Source organism: Thunnus maccoyii, chromosome 24 (genome assembly GCF_910596095.1).
Source record: "Thunnus maccoyii chromosome 24, fThuMac1.1, whole genome shotgun sequence".
NCBI classification, from domain to species: domain Eukaryota; kingdom Metazoa; phylum Chordata; class Actinopteri; order Scombriformes; family Scombridae; genus Thunnus; species Thunnus maccoyii.
In genome coordinates, this window is record NC_056556.1 from 2,920,434 (window position 1) to 2,934,073 (window position 13,640).

General features: G+C 38.5%; 1 protein-coding gene across 5 annotated transcripts in view; it reads right to left on the minus strand.

The window, feature by feature from the left end:
- LOC121891840 (glutaminase kidney isoform, mitochondrial) overlaps nucleotides 1-13,640 on the minus strand; it is a 38,170-nt gene that overhangs the window by 14,548 nt on the left and 9,982 nt on the right. For 3 of the 5 annotated variants that reach the window (XR_006094187.1, XM_042404465.1, XM_042404467.1), the window contains exons 2-7: nucleotides 11,663-11,759; nucleotides 10,119-10,237; nucleotides 7,587-7,716; nucleotides 7,165-7,244; nucleotides 6,414-6,577; nucleotides 4,141-4,199 (exon numbers count right to left, since the gene is read on the minus strand). Coding sequence is in view for 4 of the 5 variants with exons in the window: in XM_042404465.1 (XP_042260399.1) it covers nucleotides 4,141-4,199; nucleotides 6,414-6,577; nucleotides 7,165-7,244; nucleotides 7,587-7,716; nucleotides 10,119-10,237; nucleotides 11,663-11,759 (649 nt within the window). In the remaining variant the exon portion in view is untranslated. The other 2 variants (XM_042404466.1, XM_042404468.1) reach the window with 2 other exon arrangements.

A 13,640-nucleotide genomic window follows, 5' to 3' on the forward strand; every position in this document is an offset into this window, starting at 1 on the left:
AAAAATAATTGGTTCTTGGAGCTTGGTGACGTGGGACTACTCGCCCACCGGTCCACTGGGATTTGTCCCAGTATGCCCGATGGCCAGTACTGGCTCTAACTTACTGTTGCAGCTGTAAAATGATGAATAAATTGTTTTGAGCGTCACATAACCCCCCGCAAAATGACTCGTTTCACTATCAGAATTTGATCCATTTGGTCCGATAACCAGATACCAGTGTGGGAATGTCGCACCCGACATGAGATTTAAACTCTGTATAATGTGAAATACAGAGAGATTTACCTGGAGACTTAATCAGCATTGTGTGAACTCGTTAGGTAAGGGCTTGAATGTAACGGATGTTCATTTATATATAAAAGTTCCACACTGCAGGTTTAAAGCTCCATATCTACAGACATCGAAAACATTATAAACAGCAAAGCCCAAAGCAGTACAAAACATATCTACGTGTTTAAAACAAGCTTAAACAAGTACAAATATGCTGTTGACCACCATTAAGGCTGGAAATATAATTTAAATCAATCTATATCATTATATTAATAAGAATATGTTCTTATATTAACATGTATAATGATGCAAAATCACATATAAAATAATTAAATTGACATGAAATGCAATTAACTGTTTTCCTGTCTGTAAAACAAAATGATAAACAACTAATTTTGGATGTTTTTGTGAACATTTGCTCAAAATTAGTCATTTGAACAACAGAGATTTTATTTAAAACAGTAATAATATGTTCATCATCACACTAGAACTCAACTAGTTAATAAATGGAAAGTGTACAGACTTGTTAGTCACGTAGCTGGCAGCGTGAGCGCACATTTTGGGTTTTTTTAAAGAAATTTTCTGGCCTAAATTGCGTAGAACAAAGACTGAAGTTAAGAGCTGGTAACTCAAATGGATGTATCTGTAATGATGGCTTTAATCTGAGGATATCAAATCAAAATTACAAACATAAACCTTCTCTACAGAAGAATGGAATATGATATAAAACCAGTATTTGAGTTGAGCCAGAGCCGTACTGTTTATAATCCAGACGTATAAACAGTTTGGAAGAATGCAAGTGAAAAGTATAAAAGCAACATTTAAACATTCATAAACAGCCATGTGAAGGCTAAAAGCTTGTCACAAATCCAGACCAAAAGAGGGGAAAAAATAATTAAAAAGGAAAAATTACCAACGTCATTGACCTGTTGCAGTGCTCATAATTTCCCAAAGATCCTAATGCTGTAAAATATGCAACAACACATAAAACCACACAACGAGCCTTGAAAAGGTACATTGAGTAAAAGGCACATGAGTGTATTTGAAGTGTAGATCTAGATTCATAGAGAGGAGAGAGGAGGAGGAGGAGGAGGGGGGACGCATGCACACAGAGTCCCTGATAAACTCTGGTTTTATTACTCCAATATAAGCATCTACAAATACAGAAATCTCAACAGTGATGGGTTGGGATTCAAAGGGAGAGACTGGTTTCATATCATATGGGAATGATCGGAAGAATTTTTCTTGTTGCGGATAAAATTCATGATGAAGAACCTGACAAACCCAGAGAGTATCTAACAGAGGTGTAAATCTTCACTGGGCTCACGATTACGATCTATTTCTATATTACTGCACATGGCTACTTTTTCATCAGTTGATACAAGCAGTCAGATAAATCTAAACTCCATTTTTATGTCTAAAGTGCTTCAAAAAATCAGACTATAACAGTCTATGATATATAAAAAGCTGCATCTTTTCAATACCAGTACCTGTGTGACGCTCCTCACTGCGTAAACATTACAATAACACACACATGTAAAGGCTACTCGACTAGCTTTACTCATTGACTCCATTACCTGAGCTTTACGCTGTAGAGTTCACGCCAAATTATTTGGTTTAAGTTGTTTAACGCTGCCGTCGGTCTCGTTTGTTACTGCTGGAGTTCACTGCTCCGCTAGGCTAACGTTAGCTTGCAACTGCAGCCTTTTATGAAGATGAACTGTAAGATAACTCTAGCCTGTTCGTGCTGTAGACTGTCCGGGTGCTGCGCTGCCCTCATCAATTTGTGAATCGACTCAGAATCGTCCGTGTCCGCGTCCACGACGCATCTTAGAATCGAAACACCTCTAACATCTGTATTTTTAAATCGAAGAGCTTGTAGCGACCATCACTCCCATATGATGTGAACACAACAGAAGACACTGGATGATTATTCTGCTCATCCATAAATGCACAGCTGGTGTCATGTGACAAAAAAGGAGAAAAGAAACGTTGGTTTTGTTTTCATAATTGAGTTCATATTTGTGTTTAACTTCCTGACACACAAAAATACTTGATTCCTTTAGTTTTTCATTATAGCATTGTATCTGTATTTAAAGCCCATGTTGTGTTGATTTTCAGTAATGTAATTATTACTTTGTATTACTACTAAATGGGTTGACCATTTTTGGTCTATTTGGTTACATATTGGTTACTATTTTCATGGAAGATTCATCTCCTGACAGCTGAGAAGCAGCATGAGGAACAAAGGTTTGGTGGTTTATTTCTAATCTTAAAGTCTTTCTTGTCTTGTATAACAGAGTAGAGGCGGTAACGTAAGTTTATTAACCATCATAGATTGTTTATTGTCTATTATACATACTTGGAACTTTGTCTGAACCTCCCTGATTATTTTATTTCTATACTGAAGGTCTTTTAAAGTGATTTGTCATCAGGGATTTTGAGATTGTGAGTGAATATATGTTTTCTTTGTGATTAATAAAATACTCTATCGATCCGTCTGTCTTGAGGATTTGAGGATTATGCAGACAGTATTTGTTGCTCTCATGGTTTATAACCTCAACATGACACTTAAAACATGCATCATAACCTCATTATTATAAATCTAACAGCCACATATTAGTGATCAATCTGATTGATGACAGATGATTGACAGCTACTCTGAGGATTTGTTCACACTGTGAGCGAGATAATCAAACTGCCACAGACGTTTTATTTCATGAGTTTGTTGGCTGATATTTTCACAGTCGTTGGTTGCCAACAGTATAATAGATTTCAGTACCACTGTTGGGTCTTTGTTAATAAACACAAGCTTTTACCTGGCAAGTACAAAATGGAAAAGAAGTTAATTCTTCCCATTTAAAACTTGCCAGCTCTCTACAGTTTTATTTTAACACTCTGACAATAAGCTCCAAAGTCGAGAGCTTGTTTAATAAGCAGCTAATGACTAGAAACTGTTTGAGAAACCAACATGATTCAACCTTTCCTTTAACATTCAGGCCTGGTTTCTACATACAGCAGCAGTAATTCCTCCTGTAATGTAAGTTTTTCTTCTCCATGTTGTGGCTGTTTGAACTCTATTTTGTTTGATAACCATGAGCAGAGAGATATTAAGTCATTCATATGGTCGTCTTACACTGGTTGAATGTCATACTGTAATTAAACTGCTTCTCATTTCACTGAGCACGTCTGGGAAGCCCTCCTGTTTAATCTCCACTGGCCTCTTGAGGAAGGACGGGTCGGGTTCACTGAGTTTTTCACTTTTTAATTTGAGTCTGGACTCAGCAGGTGGTGCTCTTGTAGTTTCTAACAGAGAGCTAGCTCGCTGTCTGGCTGAAGGTCAGAGGAGGGAATGTGATGAAACATTCAGGTAGCGGAGCAGTTTTTCCCCTGATTAAAGCTGTTAATGCTGACCTGACTGGTCTCCATCTCCACCCACTCTGTGCACTCTGAACTGCATGTGTGTGTGTGTGTGCAGGATGTCTGAGTGATGCTGCTTTCAACCAAATCCCCTTTCAACGTGATTATCTATAACCTTAATCCCCCTGTATACAGTAATCTGGCAGAAACACGTTCTCCAGACGATTTTATTTATACAAGTTTGACTCTTTATATAAAGTCATAAATTCAGATTTCAGATTATATAATTATATAAACATCTCAGCGCTGACATAAAAATACATTTTCAAATCTACATTTTAAAGATAACTTTCAGGATTTTACACCCTAGCTTTTTAAAAACATCATATTTTCATTATCTGAATAATATATATGTCTGTCTGTGGCCCAATTTATTCTTTTATATTTAAGCTTCACAGTTTCCCAAATGAATCTACTCAATAATTAAAGATGGGGTGTGTAAATGCAGCTTACCTTAATGAGGGAGGTACAGACGATAGCACCAGCATTAACCATGGGGTTGTGTGGTTTATCTGTAGGAGAGGAAATTAAAGTTAATTTCGCTCAAGAACATGAACGTTAAAGATGTTTTTTTTGTCTTTTACTGACAAAATGAAAGTGAAAAGAGACAACAGACGGAATGAAAAGCATCTCAGACATTAAAATGAACTTAAAGATGTAAAAAGTATTGAGTAAATCAACAGAAAGGACACTGGAGGTCAAAACTCTGCTGAATAATCCAGAGTGAACGTCAGTATAACGAGGTTTGTCACTACACAATATCACAACACACATTCACATTAACCAAACACACACACTTTAATCTTCTTATACAACAGGACAATGTTTAAAAAAATAAACAGCTGGAATATTTCTTGTCCCTAAAGTGACAAATAAAGTTTTCTGAATTTAATTCAGTGACACAGAATCAAACAGGACTGACATGAAAAAAAACGGTTATACATTTTGTTTACTCTGCTGAAAAATCCAACAAAGACGGGAAATACCACAAACTAAGTTTATCACCCGGAGCATCAATAAATTGTGCAGAGTCTAAGCGCTTACAGTCTCAAAGACCAGCAAGTAGACCAATAATATACAATATATGATTTTTCCAGCATTAATAGACACACACTGCAGCTTTTATTAAAGCTAAACACATGGTGTCAACATGCACGGTTAAAAATATGCAACAGTAAATTGTTGATTTCTGTATAAATTTCACAACACAGGATTTATGGATTCATACTGATAAGATTTAAGTTTTTGGTTATTTCTTACAGAGCCCCGAAGAGGACATAAGCAAAAATATATACATCCTCCTGCATCCTATACTATCCTATCCTTACCTATCCTATTATACTGTTATACTATTTTCCCATCCTATTATACCGTCATACTATATATCCATCCTATTATACTGTTATACTATATACCCATCCTATTATACTGTTATACTATATTCCCATCCTATTATACTGTTATACTATATTCCCATCCTATTATACTGTTATGCTATATTCCCATCCTATTATACTGTTATGCTATATTCCCATCCTATTATACTGTTATGCTATATTCCCATCCTATTATACTGTTATACTATATTCCCATCCTATTATACTGTTATGCTATATTCCCATCCTATTATACTGTTATGCTATATTCCCATCCTATTATACTGTTATGCTATATTCCCATCCTATTATACTGTTATACTATATTCCCATCCTATTATACGGTTATAGTATATACCCATCCTATTATACTGTTATACTATATTCCCATCCTATTATACTGTTATGCTATATTCCCATCCTATTATACTGTTATACTATATTCCCATCCTATTATACGGTTATAGTATATACCCATCCTATTATACTGTTATACTATATTCCCATCCTATTATACTGTTATAGTATATTCCCATCCTATTATACTGTTGTAGTATATTCCCATCCTAACTATTTAGGAGCAGTGAGCAGCCACAGTCTGACACTGGATAGTTGAAGCAGGTGCACTTCATGCTTTTGGGAGAAAGGTCTGGTCTGTTGTTCTGACTCTCTGAATGTGCATTTATCTCGTGCGCACAAATTAACCAAAACGTGGGGACAAATTGTATCTCGTGCGCACACGACAGCATTTCAAGCACTTGATGTAGTAAAACGTGGCCTCGACATATGTTTTTTCTCTCTATGGCCCTTACAAGGCTCTGTTATTTCTGTATAATTTATTTATTTAAATTTCTGTTAGTAGCTATTGGTTGTTTGATTCTGAATCCACTAATGTAACTCAACAGAAGTAGAGAGCTTTTTGTTGGAGCCCTCTATACAATAAATCTTTAACACCTGAATGCTCCAACCTCCTCTCAGTACATTTCATACCGGTGGAAAACTGCATTTTTTTTGGATTAACTATGCATGAAAGTTATTTCTTAAAACTCGCATTGCCACATACTGTCAGCAGCTTGTTGTTTTCCAGGATATTAAATCTCTATCACACATTGGCAGCTCTGTTTTATTCTGTCGCGGTGCTGCAACCTCTCATTAACAATTCATCACAAGTTCCATGGCAACCAGGCCTCCTCTCACAGAGAGAAAGTTCAACCACAGCCGTCCGAGTCACGATGCAAACACATGAAATATGAAACACAGGAGAGGCTCGTACGAGTGGCGGGTGAGTGTGAGTCTGAGTGTGTGTGTGTGTGTGTGTGTGTGTGTGTGATCAGCTGATTCTTTCCTCACCGTCCTCATTCAAGAAGAGCTTGTTGAACCGCAGGCCGCTGGGCTCTTTGCCGATGAAGCGGTGAACGTACTCAGTGCCGTGGTCGTGAACGGCGATGGCGTATTTGAGCGGCTTGACACAAGACTGCAGACAGAAAGGAACCTTTGTGTCGCCGACGGTGTGTCTGTTACAGAGAGACACAGATATTTAATTACACATTTTAATCTTTTGTATGCAAAAGGTTTAGGTCTACAAGGTAAGTGTTGTGGTATAATTTTTGCTGCTAATGTCAAAGTTTTGTTGTCATTTTTCACTACTTTCAAATCATCTTTTGTATTTTTCTGGTCGATGCAAAGTCTTTACAGGAATAATTCAGTATTTGAGTTGCAAGTAACTCTAAATTCTCCAGAAACCAAACTATTCAAAGTATTGAAGAAGAAGAAGCACTTTCACAATCTAATAATGTGTTATGTGATCTTCTTGTTTCTCTCTGTAAACAACTTTTCTAATGTGCCGGCTTGTTCAAAGTGCTTTTTCAGTGAGATAATTTGGATTTCTGGGCAGCTCTCCTCCACAGTTCAGGAGTTGACTGGCCTGGTCTCGCTCTGACAGCTGCTTATGAATACAAAGTACAAGAGATTTCTGCCAGGAACTGATGTTTTTTCAGTAGCTGAGACCCTTTGTGACCCTTCTGAGTCACTGTACATTAGTTACAGTCGAACATTCAAAAACACTAAAGCTATCTAGCACGAATAAACACTTAAACTGTACCTCTGTCCGTCCACGGTGCACAAGGCGACGGCCCACAGGTCTGGGCTGAAGCGAGCCAGCTGGGGAATGTAGTCCGCCACCTACAGCGTGACACGGTACACAGCAGTGATTAAACACATGAATAAACAACAACTCCAGGATTGTGGTTAATTAATTCAACAGAGATGGATCAAAACCTTTTTTTCTCTACATGTTTCACACTGTGATAAAACATCAGGACTGCTGCATGAATATGAAGAAGCTGAAAATACTAACAAATTAATTTCCATATTGGTTTATCTCAAATTAAAATGACTGTACTTGTTATTTTGATTCAGAGCCAGAGGAGATTAGAGCTCTATACTGAATGTTTCAGTGGACACATTCCACATGTGGAACAGTCTTGTTTTGTCAGTTTTATCTTTGCAGCAGCCTTCACTCACCTGCCCTCCGGACAGGTTTCTGGCGTTTTCAAAGAGGTCGTCCATGTGGCCGCAGAAGGACTGGAAGTCTGGGATGACAAACTTCTTCCTGAAGGCCTGAGTGAGCAAAACGATGTTGCTCTGGACACATCTGAGACAGGAGGGAACGACACTTTAGACTTTGAGGTAGCCTGCAAGTATGACCGAGGGGACCAGTCTTATTTCAGCCAAACAAAAACAATTTTAGACATGCAAATCAACCCTTGAACCTTTAAGTGTGGACCTGCGGGTGTAGATGCTGATGTGCGCCATCTACAGGCAGAGAAAGTATCTTTGACCTTTAAACAATAATAATACATTAAACATACATTTGTATTGCACTTTTCATTCGCAGTGAAACTCAAAGTGCGACATGCTACAGCGAAAACAAGTTAAGATGAATAAGCCACCTGCTGGCAATAAGTGGTACAGCAGCTTTTTCTGCATGTTTTTTAGTTGTTTTGTGTCTGTGGTTTTATAGTAAACATTTCAAACTGCATAATATAAGAGTTTTGTTAACTGGAGCCGTTTTCTGTTGAATACTGGGAAGAGTTTATTCACTGAGTATCTTCTGCCCTCCTAGTTCTCATGGAAAAGGAAGGATGAAATAAAGAAGGAGGGTCTTAACCAGATTTTATTTTTCTACAGAGACTAGAGAGGTTGGTTGCAGGATCAAATGCCATCAATGTTCTCTCTGGAGAAAGACTATTTATGGCTTTCTTGTTTAATGGAATTTCCCTTCAAAGCTTAAATGTTAAAAAACCACTGCCTTCAGAGTCCTCAGTGTCCAAAATCTTGCTTGTTGAATTCTTCTGCTACTGGACTAAAACATCATGTAGTTAGTTGTGTTGTTTTTTTTTTCATGGGAAACTGTTTGCTTTCCTGGTTCGGTGCCTTCATTTCTAGCGTTTCCAGACTAAAATCTCCCAGTAACTTCTCTAAACAGTGAGTCTGTATCAAACCATTCGTACATCTTCAGATTCCTTCCGTTTTGTTTTTGGAAGTAGCTTTTTACTGGTTCCACCACACATGTGATTATGGTGGTATTTTTGACAGTGGTGGTGTCTTACTCCACCAACTGTTTCTCTAAAAATGCTGTCAGAGCTTCAGATTTTGTCCTGATCCTTTTTATTTCAGCGATTAAGGACCACAGATAGTAAACCTGCAACTCAATAAGGCAGTGAGGTGGAAGCTGTGCCTCTCCGGTAGCAGAGAGATTTGTGGCTCAGCTATCTCACTGCATCAAACCCCCGTCTAATCCCCCGTAGCGTGGAATCCCTGCAGGGAAAACACACGCTACGCTACACTCTACCGCCCGCTCACGTGCTTCCCTCTGTGAGGCTGAGCTCTATAAATAAGCCCAGGGAGAGGATGTGATGGATCCAAGCCAGGAGCGGCCGTGCTGGGGTCTGTTTCGTTGAGGCTTCAGCTCCCCGGTGAGCCGTCATATGCCCCGACTCACCACGCCACCGTTTCCCAAGCTGTCACCCAGTTCTGTCACAAACGTTTCCTCTGGGGTCAAACAGCAGCAGCGCTACTGAGGCAGGCGGGTTAATGTTATTGTTTTCCACACCCATCCTTGTTTTGTTCCTTCAGTTGTGGTTCTAAGGCAACAAAAATGGTCTTGATTACTATATAAATATGTTGAAAACTCGCTGTACTTGTCTTAGATTCATAAAAAGTTACATTTCACTTCATAGTGACATTTCATATTTACCAGCTTTTGTTTTTCCCGTCTGTATTATAAATAATAAATGACAAATTATGTGGTGTTTTGGCAAACTAGCACATTTGTAAGTTACTTAATGTCATATGTCCGATTCAAAAGTGCTTCTTTGCCACAACAGACTGTGTTTTTAACGACTAATTATTTCCCACATGCTCACAGCTGATTTGACCTTTTATGTCGACTGGTGAAAGGTCATTCTGGGAGCTGTAAACATCTCTTCTTTCATCTCCTGTTACTCTCACATAAGGCAGAAATATCTTAAAATCTCTTAAAGCAGTTATACTACAGACTCCATATGTCTATTTTAAAACAATAATCTTTAACAGATGTTTAAATGATGCACATTTTGGAACCAAACCTTTAGTTTCTGACACATTTTCTATATAAATCCTAAATAATACCTTGTTGTCTGTAATTTGGAGCTTAAACGCTACAACATGCCAAATATTTTAAAGTCACAATAAACAACAACTGTCTTTCTTGTGTTTTAATCTGGAAGCTCCTGTCTTCTTGTTTCTTGAAAGCAGTGTATCTTGCAAATAAAAACTACTAAACAACTGCAGATTTTAGAGCAATCTTCTCTCTTCTCTGGCATTTATATGAAGCTGCACATCTGGATCTTTCATTATATTTATAGACATTCATTCAGAAAACTCCTGGATTTCCAGTGTGGCCTTTTTCCAGTATTTATAAATAAAATTTGGGAATAGAAAAATATAAAAACGTGTGCCATTTCTGAGGTAATATTCTGCAAAAGAAGTCAGTCGGTCTAATAAGAAACATACTTCTTGAAGAGGTGTCGGTCCAGCGCTCCGTCGGAGGTCGTTTTCACCGTCACCTTCAGCATCTCCATACATTCTTTCAGCCGGGGGTCTCCTGTGCGAAGCCCCGTGGCTTTCAGAGCCTGTAGACAGAGGAGGAGAAGGAGCGGCATGATTAAGACAGCTGGACAACGAATCAATAAAGCGACGAGCTGTAAACCGAAGCTCCTGAAGAGCTTAACGAGAGGAGTCACCCTGATCATAATTCAACCGGGGAGAGAGCCACACAGAAGCAACCTGCTGTTAAATTACCTGCATCACTCACATTTGTTTACCTGCTATAAATCCTAAAAGCACCTTTTTCCTTTCATATAATCTCACTCCTGTTTTTTTTTTCTATGTTCCTTTGTTATTTTCCAGTTCAAATCACTAGTTCACTGCAGGGTGTTTACTGCTTTTAATGACCTTAATTTCTTGTTTTTATCTAAACAATTTGGTTGGTGTACAGTATCATTTATCCCTGATTACACCTGCCAGTTAACCCTGCAAATAAAGACTTCAGCAACAAGTGAGGATGTGTGAGATGACTGGATGAGTTCATTTAAATGAATTAATTAAAATGTCTTTTCTGCCCTGAGAACTACAAGATCAACATCATTTTCTAAACACATGTAACTTCATATGAAGCAAACATGTATAAATCAAGGCTGTAGCTACCACTGAGGATACTGAGGTCATGTCCTACATATTTGTCTGGGAATTTGGGTGTGTAATGGAAAAATACAAAATGTTATACTTATTCTGATACTACTCATATTTTGGTGATATTCTATGATCTTGTGTTAGGGTCTAACTGCTCTTTTAGAGATAACAGAGGCCAGCCGCACCTGTTTACTGAGGTATAATGATGGACTGTTCGGAGCTTGATTGTATACTTTACCTGAGACATCTGTCTGTATCTGTTGTTGGTATTGTCCCTGCTTGAAAGTGTGATATTAAACTCAGTTTTAGCAAGTTTTGGGGCTCTTACATCTTGCAGTTAAAAACATATCTTTGGGCTCATTCTAGTATATTTAAATTTGGCTACTTTTAGATAAATGAGCATTTCTCCATTAGAGTTTTATTCCTGGCAGCATAGAAGAGGCTTAGAAACAGCATTTAGACTTTTCAGTAACTCTTTTCAATTTTCCAAGAAGTTTCCTGGAAAGAACGACATAATTTGGTACTAATGACAGAGAAAACAGGATGTCAGGAGACAATCAGGGAGAGTATAAGCAGCTGTGGAGGAAAGTAAAATTTACCAATCTTCCAAACACTCAGTAAACTGGCTGAAACTGTTGTCTTCTGTCTATATGAAAATGTTTAAAGTGGTTGATGGTTTCAATATTCCACCAGACTGTGGAAAAAATATCTAATAAATCAAACAGCTACTTGTGTTAGCTCTGTGCTGGTTTCTCTCTCTAATGCGTTCAGGATGCTGTTTCTCTTTCTACTGTCAAACTGTGTAAGTCATTCAATCTTCAAACATGAATCCGACGTCATTTTCTTTCTTGTTCTCAGAGACTCACTGTGGTGAATTTGTGTGCAGGGATTTTTTCTTGGCCCTCTGCGATGGTGTAGAAGAGCAGGTCCTCCAGGCTGGGCAGGATGCCTGCCTTCCTTCTCCTGCAGGAAAGACAAATAAAAAACACACACACAGAACACAGAGTGAGAAAAATAACTCCACAGTGAGGCGTGTTGTGGTGGAAACATGGAGGGGTTTTACTGCAGCGGAGGGAGGAGAAAAAGCTTTTTTGACTGCAAGGAGAAGCAACTGTAATACTGCACTGGAAAACACTACCTTACACTGGCCTTACTTCAGTGTGTTAACCTGTGGAAAAGGTCTAAACAGTACGTCACGACTTAGAAAGCTTTTCAGTCAAGTACTAGTCTGCTTTTTCACAGGTTAATTAATACGCTGTCATAAGGCCACTGTAAAGTAAACTGTTAATTGTCTGCCCTGCTAGAATACCAGCCAGGAATGTGCTTAACAAGCTGATTAGCGTGTAAGCTAACTAAAGAATTCACGGTATAGATTTACTAAGAAAACTGAAGCTAAAACCCTTTAAACCCAGAATGAAACTTCCTGAGTCATTTATCTTTGTAAATGTAGCATTTATTTCTATTTCATGTTTTTTGTTTGATTAAAATCAGGGGACAATGTGAAAGGAAAGCAGCAGCAACAACAAACGACGCTGCCTTAAAGGCACCTTGGTTCGCTCTGTGCGTGTGTGTGTGAGGTTGCAATGTCAGTGCGATTCAGCCCAATAAAAGCACAATCTGTGATTTGTGATGACTGGGCTGTATCTGTTGCCGCGGTGACGTGGAGGCATGACATGGCCCTGGGTAGTCACTGTTGAATGTTGTTCAGCGGTTGGAAGAAGGTTAGAAAACGACCACCAGCCTCCCACTGAATGACAGCGCGGTCTCTACTGTGGCGGTTAAAAAAAACCCCCTGCAATTACACCTCGAGCCACAAGATTACAACATCACAGGAGGTCTAATTAATTTCCTCCAGAGCTGAGTGAGCAGAAGAAGATGTGGATGCTCCACAAACATTCATGTCAGCCAATTAGATTTTAATATTTTATTGTTTAACTCTAATTGGATTTGGCTCCATGTGCAGTTTAATTACAAATGCAGTGACACTTGCAAATCAACTGCATACATCATTTAATGTCTGAGGATTTGCTATTGATACTTTCTGCTTATGATTTGTAATTTGCTGTATTTGATAACTAGCTATTTTAGCTTGTAGCATTAAGAAAAGTAATGCTAAAACAGCAAAAACAAAGCAGTAAGTTTGTGAATTTAACAAGCGTTAAGGCTGCATATTGTTGAGTTTAGGCTTTTTTTTATATATATATTAGTTTAGAGAATATAAACATGTTAAACTAATAAATTTCAACCACACTTTTCTATGTATTTAAATTTCCTGAACCACTGAATGTCTTTGTGCTGCTGCAATAACCTTTCTTCCCCCTGCAGATGATTAAATAATCTTCATCTTTACAATGTCTGCTGACTTTTATAATCTAGTAACGTGACCTGGCTGATACTCTGAGCAGCATTTCCACACCAAGTCGTCTCTGGGAGGAAAGTTAGTAGCGTGTCAGGAGGTAGACGGGGGCGACCGGCTCTCACAGCAGGCTCTCTGCTATGATTCATACCAACACCAAATTGGATTTGTGCAAAGCTCTGAGTGCCAAGGCTCACGATGTCCCTGCAATGCATCATGGGGGCACCGGCCAGCGTGCTAGGAGAGGATTCTGAGGGTAAAGCTTTAGTTGGCAGGTGGATCCTCTCAGCAGCCAGTCAAGATATACGGTAAAGCTGAATTTTTGGGACCCTTGGAAACATGAGAGCAGAAATCTACCAGTTTGTAATTTCAGACTCGGTAATAACAGGATTTCCTCTGGATTTATTCAGCAGCAGTGAACTCTGCAAATGATAAATGAGCCAGTTTTGCTATTAGAAAAGCCAATTAACGGATATGTGGGTCTTCAA